General features: G+C 35.3%; 1 protein-coding gene across 1 annotated transcript in view; it reads right to left on the bottom strand.

The window, feature by feature from the left end:
- Positions 1 to 12,503, bottom strand: part of LOC129271064 (ubiquitin-protein ligase E3C-like) — a 31,198-nt gene continuing 18,695 nt past the window's right edge. The window contains exons 14-23 of the mRNA XM_064106182.1: positions 12,052 to 12,156; positions 11,182 to 11,355; positions 10,216 to 10,357; positions 8,154 to 8,398; positions 7,618 to 7,739; positions 6,788 to 6,878; positions 6,130 to 6,228; positions 5,042 to 5,329; positions 2,783 to 4,638; positions 1 to 2,400 (exon numbers count right to left, since the gene is read on the bottom strand). Coding sequence (XP_063962252.1) covers positions 4,468 to 4,638; positions 5,042 to 5,329; positions 6,130 to 6,228; positions 6,788 to 6,878; positions 7,618 to 7,739; positions 8,154 to 8,398; positions 10,216 to 10,357; positions 11,182 to 11,355; positions 12,052 to 12,156 — 1,437 coding nt within the window. The 3' untranslated portion in view covers positions 1 to 2,400; positions 2,783 to 4,467. The remainder of the gene's footprint in view (positions 2,401 to 2,782; positions 4,639 to 5,041; positions 5,330 to 6,129; positions 6,229 to 6,787; positions 6,879 to 7,617; positions 7,740 to 8,153; positions 8,399 to 10,215; positions 10,358 to 11,181; positions 11,356 to 12,051; positions 12,157 to 12,503) is intronic.

The raw sequence follows: 12,503 nt of genomic DNA, 5'->3' as shown, positions 1-12,503 counted from the left end.
TAATTAAATCAAATGACTGTATTTCAATACAATATTCAATGCAAATTCATATACAACAAATATTGATCAATTGTACATTCTTTAATACAATTATAAATAATATGTAAAGAGAATTAGAGTGTAAACGTAAATATAAGTACTGAAAAACAAATTTGAAAAAAATAATAAAATTCAGTAGGATACATGTACAGTACATCATCCCATGGGCAAAAGTCAATTATTATCCTAAAAATAGAGTGAACAATCTAAAATAAAAATATCGAACAACTAATAAAGTGCCTTCAACACTTTGTACAAAATAAACTTTATATGCTCCTGACTAATTCAATTAGAATGAGAACATTTGGGTTTCAGCTAACCATTTAAAAACTTATTTTTCAAGGACAAACCTATTATTGCTCTGCATTTTCTGTTATAAGGATATACATGTATGTAGAATCAATAATAATAATAGTCCGTTCTTGTATAGCGCATAACACATAATGAATAACGTCTCTTTGCGCTTCTAAAGGACTTGGATATTATGAAACAATACTTTGATTAAAAGCCATCTGATGAAATACCCTTGAAATTCTTATCATCTTTCAGTCAATTTGTAAATAGGTATTGTAGATTAAAAGTGTTACAAGATCTTACACCCCAATAAATAATTTCATTTAGTAATGTTAGAAAAACAATAGGCATAATTTGTTCCTCACCTAGTGTTAACATGTGTGCCAATTTATACCCAATATGCCTTTTACAAGTCACACATTTACTGACAGAATCATAGACGAAACTCATACAAAACATAAACAAATTTATGCATAGGGTAACATAAATATAATATATTAGATATCATTCATATGCACATATTTTCAAACAAAAATAACAGCTATTGGTTTGCCAGCAAGCAATACACTACCAGTATACGTTTTGATCTAGATAAAACTTGTATGATATTCTTTATCTATCATTTTATCATTTGAAATCTTTGACTGACACTTAACAAGTGCAAATATATTAAGCAGAAGACTATAAATTAAAAAATCAAACAAAGTATGGAAGCTGAATCGATGATCAAATAACTGTTGATAAATGCCAGTCAAAAAAATTCAAGCACTTCTTCACTTTGTGCCATTTTCAGAATTCCTGGTACCAAACATCATTTCATTGATCATTTTGTTTTAGGGGGCATTAACACAATGCATTGAAATCATTGCTGAAATAAAAATAAATCATTTTATGGTTAGCCACACTAACATTGAACATAATCCACCAGCTCTGGGATTCTAATAGACAAAGAATTAATATCAAGTCTCATTATAACAGGGCTCCGGTTGCATGGATCAAGAAAGTATAGCTTATACATGTACTGTAATTAATAATATTGCCTGTGTAAATTTCCACTTAAACTTGGCCTCAGTCTTGTTTAATAATAAACTATTATACAAAACAATGAAAATCCTAATAAAATTGCTCTTAGCCAATTAGTAAGTCATCCAGGTTTTAAATCCCGGTTAAGTCCCCCATTACAGGGTTGGCCGGATTAACCTGGCACTCCATTTTATGCTTTTCAGTGCATCCTTCTCCCTCAACCCAGTTCTCCTACTCTCATCCACCACTTGCATTGTCCATGTCTTCTTCAGTCACCACCTTCTCCCAATTAAATTACAGGATCTCAGTAGCTTGTAACAGTAGCTTACAATGAGGTCTGGATATGTAAAGTAGAATCCTCAAGTATAAATACATCATCAACTTAATACATGTTAACGTTAATTATACATGTAGTTCAAACATCTAATGGCTGCCAAATGCCAATAATTCAAATAAAATGTTCATGTAAAATTAATTTGTTGAAATCCGAGTTCCAGTACATAACTAATAATATATTTGAATATATTAGACTTCCTATTTCCTTATTTAAAGAAAACTAGCATATATAAGAAGCTATACCAGCTCCCCTTCAACAGCCCACCACCCCCTCCCCTCAAATGAAAGAATCCGTACAAAAAATGAGTGCACTCTGAATAACAATAAAAAAATATTCTTTCCTAAATAGTTAGAATACTACCATTGAGTGGCGCTGCTTGTGTGTATGAGGAAGTATTGAGTAAATAATGGATTGAATGAACGACCAGCAAATATTTTAATAATTGGTACATGTATCCCCGGGCTCTGTGAGCCGGAATAGATTGAACAAAGGTACTAAACGTAATGCAGACCATGACCTGGGAAATAACCAAAATGTAAATTTCAAAGATGTCATGAAATTTTTTTAAAGAAAAGAATGAGGAGGAAATATGATATAGTTTAAAAATGATGAAATCAAATATCAGATGCTGGGTATTTAATCCAACTTTGGTCATGAAGTCCCCTTCAAAATATGTCATAGCCAAAATTTAGGGATTTTCAAAAATACTTTAAAGTGATTGGTTAACATTGGTTTGACTTTTAAAAAATCTGAGCTAGAAGGTCACACTTGTCACCTGTGTCTGTGATATGTTACAAAAATGAAGCCCAGAAAAAATTGCGTTTGAAAATAATTATGTAGTGCTTCAAAAATTGAAATATAAAGTGACCGAAAACACCATCTTAATTTCATCCCATACACTTATGTGTACTATTTAGGCGTCTATAAGACGCCTATTTACGAAATCGGGGTTTGCCTTGTAGTTTTAGCTTTTCATTCTCAATAATGGTTGTTTTCAGGGTTTATTAGTTCTAATACATGCACTTGTACACATGTTTCATCTTGGTTTGATAATTTTTTTAATCGGCTGCTCACAAAGTTAAACAATACCTTTAACCTCAACATCCTCCTCAGATTTTAGCCAAAGGGAACGTTAAGCCCCCCCCCCCCATTCTTGGCCATGGATCACGTGATTGCAACATAAATTGGCATGATGGTATAAAATAATCTATTGGGTCAAATACCTAAATTACACTACATTTACGGTATTCATTTTATTCTACATTGATTACATGTAATTATGGTAAAATGCATAAAAGTATATTTTGGCTGTCAATTGATAAATAATACCTGTGAACTCCTGACTTGTTTTAGAGACTCTATGGGATTCTGATCAAATGAACAGATAACAAATTGGTATAAAATGTTTCCTTATATATTTCATTGGTTTTTTTTTTACGTATTATGCATTTCTTTGTTTTACTGATAACTATTATAGACATATTTTGCTTTTAAACTAATTTTGCATTCAGCTCAGCTAAAAGCTGCTGTTTTTTTCTCTCTGATCACTAGAAAGCCAGCTCCCAATCAATGTTATACCTATATTTTCTCTTCAAACTCATTTTGCATCCAGCTCAGCTCAAAGCAAGCTCCAAGCAAGCTCTCATTTTTTGGACTTGGAGCAGTTAAGATCCAGCTCCTGATCAAAAGTACATCGATATATTTTCTCAGGAAACTCATTTACACTCGGCTCAGCTCAGAGCCAGCTCTCAATTTTGGAATCAAATTAGTAAAAAGCCAGCTCTTAAAAGCTTTTTGGTATTAAGCTGGAAGCCAGTTTCTGATTCAATTGCATAAAACCATACTTTATGTCTTTGCAACCATTTGTGCACTCTGATGATTCATTGGTATAGATTCAGGCAGTCCTTCTCAATATCTCTTTTGTGCTCAGGCCCAGTGGCATGAAATGAAAATCCATATTTTATTGTTCGAAATAGACATGAAATGAAATACTCCGAAAATTTGCTTTTATTGATCGTGGGCCCGGCAGCCGCTGTGCAGCGCCAGATCGACGAGGCTCTATCCCTTTAATCGTTGAACGCCAAACAGGGTAGCAGCAACTCCCATCTTTTAACGTCTTTTGGTCTGATGCAGCCGGGGTTTGAACTCCCAACCTCCTGGTTGTGAGACGGACGCTCTACCAACTGAGCCAACACACCGGTTAATGTTGATTGCATACAATGTAGCTTGTTTTGAACTCAAATGTCCTTTATGTACACAGCTGAGCGCCTGATCCTACAGAATTTGATTTTTCTCTAATAGTCTTTCTTGCACTCAGCTCAAAGCCACACCCTGTTTCGATGGCATAGGACCATTTTTTCTCTCCAGTTCAGCTGATGATTCGAAGGTATACTAGTAGATAATTCTTCTCCACACAATCCTGTGTGCATAGTTTAGTTGTTCACTTAAGGTCAGTGGGCTTCAGCTTTCCTTGGTAATTCCGACACCATTCTGATATAAATCACATATGGTCAACCTTATGGTAGATAAGGTATCACGCAATTAGAAAACGCCAAATGATAAAGTAATTATCTCACATTCCTTAACCTGACACTGTTGCAGACTGACGCTAATGTGACTTGATCAAAGATTCCTCGCTGGTACACTGTATTTGCTTTCCCCAAAAGATGTCTTTTATTTCCAATGCTTTTTACAAAGTCTGGGGACAGCAAATAAAAATCCATTCCCCATGAAAGTTGATGTCGCACCGACTTTGAAAGTCCTTTTTTTTGCTCTCAACTCAGCTCAAAGCCAGCTCCTGATTCAATGGCATAAAGCAGTTTTTCTCTTAGAGTCTCCTCATTGCCGAACTCTGGTAGCTTGAGAAGGTTCATACAGGTGCTTGCTGTGGGTAGCCTATCTAGCTCACTGCCGCCATGATGGATACAGAAAGCTGGATACAGTTCCTGCAGAGGGTGGGAATAACAAAAAAAAGTGAATTAATGTTAAAACACAACCCTGCAATCTCCTCCAAATTCCTACACAGTGAAATAAATGTTATCAAACAACACCTGGCCAATTCATAATGAAGAGTTATAAACAATTGGGTTTCTGTCATTTTGCTAAGAGCTCGGCATGTAGATTGGAGAAGGGTAACGAATGGCCTTTCATAAGTATGTCGCTACCGCGAATAAAGAAAAAATTTCCATTATTACTATTACTAGTAGCATTATTAGTAGTAGTATTCAATGAGGCTCTTGGGTGTACATTTGCATGAAAACCTTGCCCAAAAAGAACCTGTCCATGAAGCCATGATCACCTTTATGTTAACTCAATAAAAACGATTGACTGTAATTCCTTTGAACAAACCTTGAAACCAAGGAGAGGTGGCCTCGAACAACTCGTCACAAACTTAAGCAGATGTCTCCGTTGAGGGTTGGTGAAACCTTCCACCACTCGCCAGAAGTTCTTGATGACAGGGCTGTCATCCTTGTAACCCCCGGAATAGTTGGTATGCTGGCGGAGGTCGTCGACGTCGACGGGCATCGAGGCACCAGAGATGAGGACTTGGAGTTCTTGGTGGTTGAACATGCGTAGCCACTCGAGGTCGATGACATCCGACAGACCTTGACGGAAGGCAAGGATTTGGGGCCGGATCTGAGATAAAAGGATGTTGAATATTAACCGATGAATAAACTACCTATAGAGTATCGAAGCGTGACGTCATCAATTTTCACTCTTTGCATATCAGCGTTTTCGATACCAAATTTTGGTAGAGCATGATAAAAAACCACCACAACCCAAATTTGGTGGGAATCGGTCCAAGGGGCCCCAAGATATAACCTCATGAATGCATAATTAGCCCCATTGAAGTCGATGTATTATTGGCCTGGTTCCTAACATTTAGAACTAGGCCAATAATAAAGTTTTTTTGTGACGTCATCACTTCGGTTCTCTATTCATGATGTAATAAGTCTTCCATAGAAGTGTTGACTCTAGCCTTGAAATCAAAGGACTCTTGTGTTTTCATAACACCACATGCACCACTTAAGTAATTTGGAATGACCTCAATCTACACACTGCCACTCTCCACATGAGTAAATGGGTTCCGGGTGGGAAATGAATGTAACTGTTGTTCATCTAGAAAGTGAGCATATCTACTGCTCATTGCTGCAATATTCCTCGAAAAATAAAATTGTGCACACAAAATATATGAATGGTTATAGAAGGCGGTTGATAAATGGATAAATTTATCATGACAATAAATTGGTCTTTCGCAAACTAGTACACATAATCGAGACTTTCTTGTTAAAATGTCATGTTAGAAATCTATATATTATTTAAATCAATTCTTGCCTTTACTTGTTTGCTGCAAGAGCTTATCACTTAAAATATGTTTATGTACATTTATATTGGTCATGTTTTAAAATTTTCTGTAAATTTTAGGGACACCATACCTGTTTATTGAGCCTGAAGTCGGCCATCAGATGTATGTATTCTATCCTGTTAGATGCTGTAACAGGGATCTCAGATCCGCCAGGCTTTAGATCATGGACCTACAAGAGAGAGAGAGGGGGCAGTTGGGTAGAGATAGGATTGAGATTAGAAGAGAGGGTGGGGGAGAGGGAAGAGAAAAGGGGTGAAGGGATAAAGAGAAATACAAAAAATAATTGCAACATTGAATTAATAACTACCATGAAAGCACAATATTATCATAATAGAATTCAATCGATTGTTTCACTAAAAGTTCTTTCTTAAATGTCATGCATAATTCCATTGAAAATGAGTTACTGAAGGCATATTTTAAATAAGTCTTATTGATGAAGAAACAGCAGAGCGTGCACACTTACAATCTTACCAATTAGTCAGGTACACTATACATGCAACAGTACTGTAAATCAAATGCAAATCTTATATAGTCAGGCATAAATCTTTTTGTGCTTATAAAATGTTCACTATTTCTACCATTAATAAGAATATGCACATTCATCCCCAGAGTTAAAACTAATTTCAATGCCTTGTAAGCAAGGTCTGCTCGAGAATGAATTGTGCTCATTGGTGAAAAGTTTCCTGAAAAAGTGATTTGAATTGAACAATATTGTATAGTTTGAGTACCTGAGCCTCGCCAAAGTCATTATCCATAACGGTGAAGTTCAATCCAAGGTCACACACATCTCCCCTGTAATCTTTTAGAAACAGCAGATTCCTAGAAGTTAAGTAAATGAACAAAAAAAAAATCATTAGAACAAAATTAACGATGCCTGGTAACAAAAATCTAAAAATACCACTGAGTGAATGCTGACAGCCTGTTCATCTAAAATGCAAATTTACATCAAAACAAAAGCAAAATCAATCTCAACTGCACGCTGTCAAAATACACACCTCCCAATGTCAAACAGAAAATCCATTAAACACAAAACTTCTAAAATTTTCCAATGACCTTTGTGTCCGTTGATTTTATGATCCCCAAAATCTAATATCATCTTCTTGCCAATATGCATACATGAACCTCAGTTGAAGATGATCCATCAAACACTTTTTTTAACGCAAGAACAGGATAATTTGATGTATGTAATGACCTGTGCGACCTTCCACTTTAGACCACCCCCCAAAAAAATAATAAATAAATAAAATAAAAAATTATCAAATGCATACATGAGCCCAGTTTGGAATGAAGCCCACAATGGTTGTCACAAGAAAACTATATTTTGTGGAATAAATGCATAATTACCTCTATGACCTTTGGTCTCAATTTCACACAAAGATAATTCATTTATCAACAACATGCTTGTAATATCTCACAAAAAAATGATGAACATAACCTACAAAGAAAGCAATCAAATAATTAATGAAATATCAAAGAAATATCAATGAAAAGTAAATATGCAACCAAAATTTTCCCAATGGTGTTGGTAATATGGATCAACTAATCAACTATTACTTACTTGTACATAACAGGATCAAGAGAAGCTAAATGATGGATGTCAACATTGGTATGTCTGCTTAAAATCTTAGAGAGAAAGAAACTAGCAAAGGGGATCTCCACTAACAAGTTCTCATACAGCACCTATAAAGGAAAAAAAAGCAGAGAAAATCAATTTGTTAATATATTCTAAAATCTGACCTATTCAGAAAGTCAATTGTTTTAATTTCAATTACATTATGAAGTGAAACTATCTATTTCTACTGCTCCATCTTCCATAATTGCATTGAGAACAAATCTTAGCACAAACAAAATTACTGCAAAACACAGAACTTTTAACAGAAGTTAAAGCAAATTTCTAAAATGTAGACACAGACTTTTCTTAGTATACTGCTAATAACGCAATAAAGCTTGGGAAAGGTGTCTATCGACTTTCAGATTTAAATAAAAGTTGTCATTTCGTGCCGACCATAAGGGGCAAATTCTGCTGGACAAAACAACTAAAAACTTCAAAAGTAACAAAAGAAACTATCACATATATCCAAACTTGATACCAACCTTTCCTAGTATCCTTCCAATGAAGTAGTAATGTTTGGTGAAGTCTTCCATGAGCATGGGCGACTGCGGGCTTGGATATAGCAGTTCGTCTGTCGTCGTCTTGAAGAACCCTCTGTTTGGATCAAAGCCTGTCATCATAAGCTGTGTCAAGAATTCCCGGGTTACACCGCCACCGTCGATTCCAGCCTCGTCCAACCCCTGGGCATTCTTCAAGGTCACTCGGAGCTTTTTCCGAAAATCAGGCTCTGAATGCAGGGAATGAATAATTGTACCATTGGTTGATATAAACATTGCACAAGTAACATGGTAACACATACAAAAGAAAATAAAAATTATCCTATACATCACTATTCATATTTATCATCGGGTCAATCTCCAATATATACCACTACAATCGACATTCATACTGCACTTGAATGACAATTTCTTACTTCTTAAATTCAATGAAACTTTAAAATTCTGTACAAACCAATGAATAAAGGGTGAAAGGAAGAGTATTCAAATTTTGTTTTTCTCCACAAAAGCACTAACTTGTTTACAATTACGGTTACAAGTTTCAGAGTTATACATTATTGGGGGAGAAAAGATTAAGCTGCAACTAGTTCAACCTGTCCCAACTCATTCCAATTGCACTTTCTTGAAAGTCACCTTCAATCAAGACTTCAATCATAATCTACAAAGACATAAATGTCAATTAACCACATGATGTGATTTACTAGGGATGAATTTTGAAAGCCTGAAATCAACAAGCAGATGTTGATTCAACATTCCACCTGTCAATCAAATGGTGAAATCTACTCCAAGACAGGATGAAACTGACAAGCAAGTTATGTTGATGGAGCCAGTGAAATATACTATCAAGTTGTAAACAATGAGGAATGCAGGTCACAGTTTAACCTCTATTTGATATGTTATATAAAACTGGGATTGAGATATCTTTCTTCTTTACTTGTTAACATCTGAGAAAATATCAGGCAGTATTCATAGACATTCATGTACAATTGTAAATCAACATTTTACATCTAAACATAATCCTTTATGTAGTAACAATTCCTAAATAATATCTATTTCACTATAAACTGCCTCGACAATATTATTATAAAATTGATGTTCACAATCGTAATTGTGATTTTTATTTCATTTTTGTCATTGATGAAAACAGCTTTTGCTGATCTTTTGTACATTTTAATATACAAATGAATACAGTGAAATGTGTATTTTATTACATAAAATAACTAATCATGTTCCTTTTTTCTTTCTTACTTATTTATTCCACAGAATAAAGAATATATCATATTTTATTACAAAGTTCATATTTGCAGAATTGAAAGAAGCTTTTGAATGAATGATGATAAGTTTCAACGATCACAGTTTCACATGTACAAGGAAGATTTTGAGCTATGGAATGGATTCAGATATGTGCGTTGTGCCAACCATCTCATGAGAAATTAAAACTATTTGGTAGTAGATCATATTTGTTTAGAATGCCTTTTTATCAAGTCCATTTTTTCTTTGATTCATGCCGCCCACCCCCCCAAGTCCCCAACCAATATTTTATGTTTGTTATGTAATGAAAAATGTATCATATACGAATGTTATGAATGCAGTAGACAACAATAAATCAAATCAAATATTTCCTATATATATATCAATATTTCCTGCTTGTCAAGTTTGTTTTGAGACAATTGTGTCATTTAGGTGCGAAAAATTGGTGCACTCTCTGTGTCCCTTCTTTAATGAAATCCTGAATTCATCCTTAAAGGACAATTTCATCAAAATCCGATTTTGATGAAATTTTCAGCATTGTGCTTGTCTGATTTTTCTCTATTGATTCAAATCAACATTTTTCTGAGGTGGACTTGACCTTTAAACATATGCAACAGTCTATGGAATGCAATCTTCACAGCACTTGTAATTTGATATGACAATTGATGTTCAAAACAGTTCGAAGGCAAATTTCCATTCATTTCATTTGGACAATAAATAAAATACTATCAACCTTATAAACCTTCAATGAGACTTCCAGAAGAATAAGAAGAATGTAGGAGACAGAAGAACTCACCATTCTCTGGTCTAAGCCTATCATAAGCATCTTCATAGATGTAGTTTCTCCTGATAATGATGTCAATGGCCTTGCCCGGTAAAAAACCAGCAAATTCCCCCTGAGAATCCTGTTTATCGGCCAATACCCAATCTCGAAATACCTGAAACAAGGCAACATCTTATGGTATTAAAGGGGAAATGTCCTTCATAATAATAATATGACATCGGGTATTCATATAGCGCAAATATCCACCCTGTTACAAGGCGCTACTGCATTACCCAAGCTATGCTGGGCTTTCGATTCCAGTGCTCACAGCTCTTTGAGGAATTACTTCCTGCTGGTACCCATTTACCTCACCTGGGTTGAGTGCAGGCAATTGTGGATTGATTTCTTGCTGAAGGAAATTATGCCATGGCTGGGATCAAGGTTAATCCCAGTGTGTATCTTGCCATAGGCCAATATTATGAATTATAATATGAGAAAGTCGGTCATATATTTTGTCTAACGGGTTGATTTACTAATGACATGTGAGGATGATCCACAGCATTTATATTGCGCAATATTTCTGTTAAAAACATTCATAGGCACAGGCTCATTATTTATTAATAATAGTAGTTCAACATTCCATTATTTATAAATAATGATTTTGGGGGGTTTTTCATTATTTATAAAAATGATGAGCAGTTATGAGTAAAGTATAACGACCAATCATGCTTCTGAGATGACGATGGTTCGTCAAATAACAAGAATCCACATCAATATCTTATAAACATATAATATACATCATTTTGAATAGTCATTCACATGTTTTTCATACTTATAACCTTTGAAACAGTCCAACAATTATACAAATCAGTCCCACGATTAATGGCTATGATTTATATTACGGGGCCCAGGTAATACATACTAGTGAACATTACTGACATTTTTTTTGTGTCTTTTATGAAAATATTACGTAACTTTTCTCAAAGTAGGAAATCTTACCTGAACTCTTTCTTCAAAGGGTATTACAAAGGGCATCTCGGCCAGGATGACGAGTCGTCTAGCCATGTGGGTGGACGGTGGAGGACCTTCTTCATCCTCTGGGTTGGGCTGGGCCAACAGCTGCAGTCTCCTCGGCCGGTACATTCTTCCTCCATGACCCCTGACCCCTCGTGACTAGTGAACGTTAAGATACACGGATGAAAGGATCGTTGATAGGAATATTTTTTATTTGTGGAGGTAACTATCTATGAATCTCTTTATTGCTTCTCTAATGGTATTGATAAGACAAGCCTTGAACATGTAGGCCATGATCTAGATCAATTAGATTACACAATTAAAAATTTATGTCTTGGTTAAAGCCAGATCTAAAATATGCCACACATTTAATTTTTTATCGAAATACTTATACTCTAATCAGGGGCCTATGTCACAGAGTTTTGTGATGGATTTGCAAATATGAAAGGACAATACTGATTGGTTCCTGTTCAGTGTATTGAACAAAGGGCAGATCCAACAATGAATATGATTGGCCATTGCCATTTAGCTTATTGATTGCTATCATATGTCTTAGGAGACCCTGAGGAGCAATACATCAACATTTTTGTCTGACAAGTTGTTCTGATAACTTTGTGCGATTTTCATTGGCTGAGAAACACTGTTACCATGTAACTGTTGGATAGAATGAGACTTGCCAGGTTAAACGTCTGACATATCCTGTAATGAAATGCTCCCCTGATCACCATCAATATACATGAATCTAATATAAATCTAAAATCCTAATCTCCATCAGGTTTTATTTTTTGTTGGGAAGGGTGTTTTGCAATAAAGTCTCCTAAGGAATAGCATGATCTAATAATGAAAGTCACATACCCTTTCAGTTAGGACATGGACATTTGGAGCGAGCCAATGGTTGAGTGGGCAGAAAGAGCGTCTGATGTCACGAGAGTGGAGCTGCTTTATTAGTTGAGTTGTTACCTGACAAAGAAAAAAGAAATACAGGAAATCAAAGGATGAATGATCCCAACCAATATTACAACCCTTCCTAATTCAGATTCTTTTTTGTATAAAAAAAGCTTTGTTCTATTTCAGATTCAATCTTACATCAGATCCAAAATCAACAACACAAATAGCATTCAGATGGGCATGACAGATGTGTATATTAAGGACTTGTATGAAGAGCCTACAATTGGCTGGATTTAATACACATATAGTGCTTTATACAAAAGTTGAGGGATTTGCGCATGATTGTTCCATAATAGCTTATTACGCTGTCCAAGGGGGGGGGGTGAGCTTGGTCTCTGTCCATGGGGGGGGGGGGAGGG

The sequence above is a fragment of the Lytechinus pictus genome, chromosome 11 (assembly GCF_037042905.1).
Source record: "Lytechinus pictus isolate F3 Inbred chromosome 11, Lp3.0, whole genome shotgun sequence".
NCBI classification, from domain to species: Eukaryota; Metazoa; Echinodermata; class Echinoidea; order Temnopleuroida; family Toxopneustidae; genus Lytechinus; species Lytechinus pictus.
The sequence above is the reverse complement of the archived record's forward strand: the minus strand, read 5'-3'. Positions and strand labels throughout refer to the sequence as shown.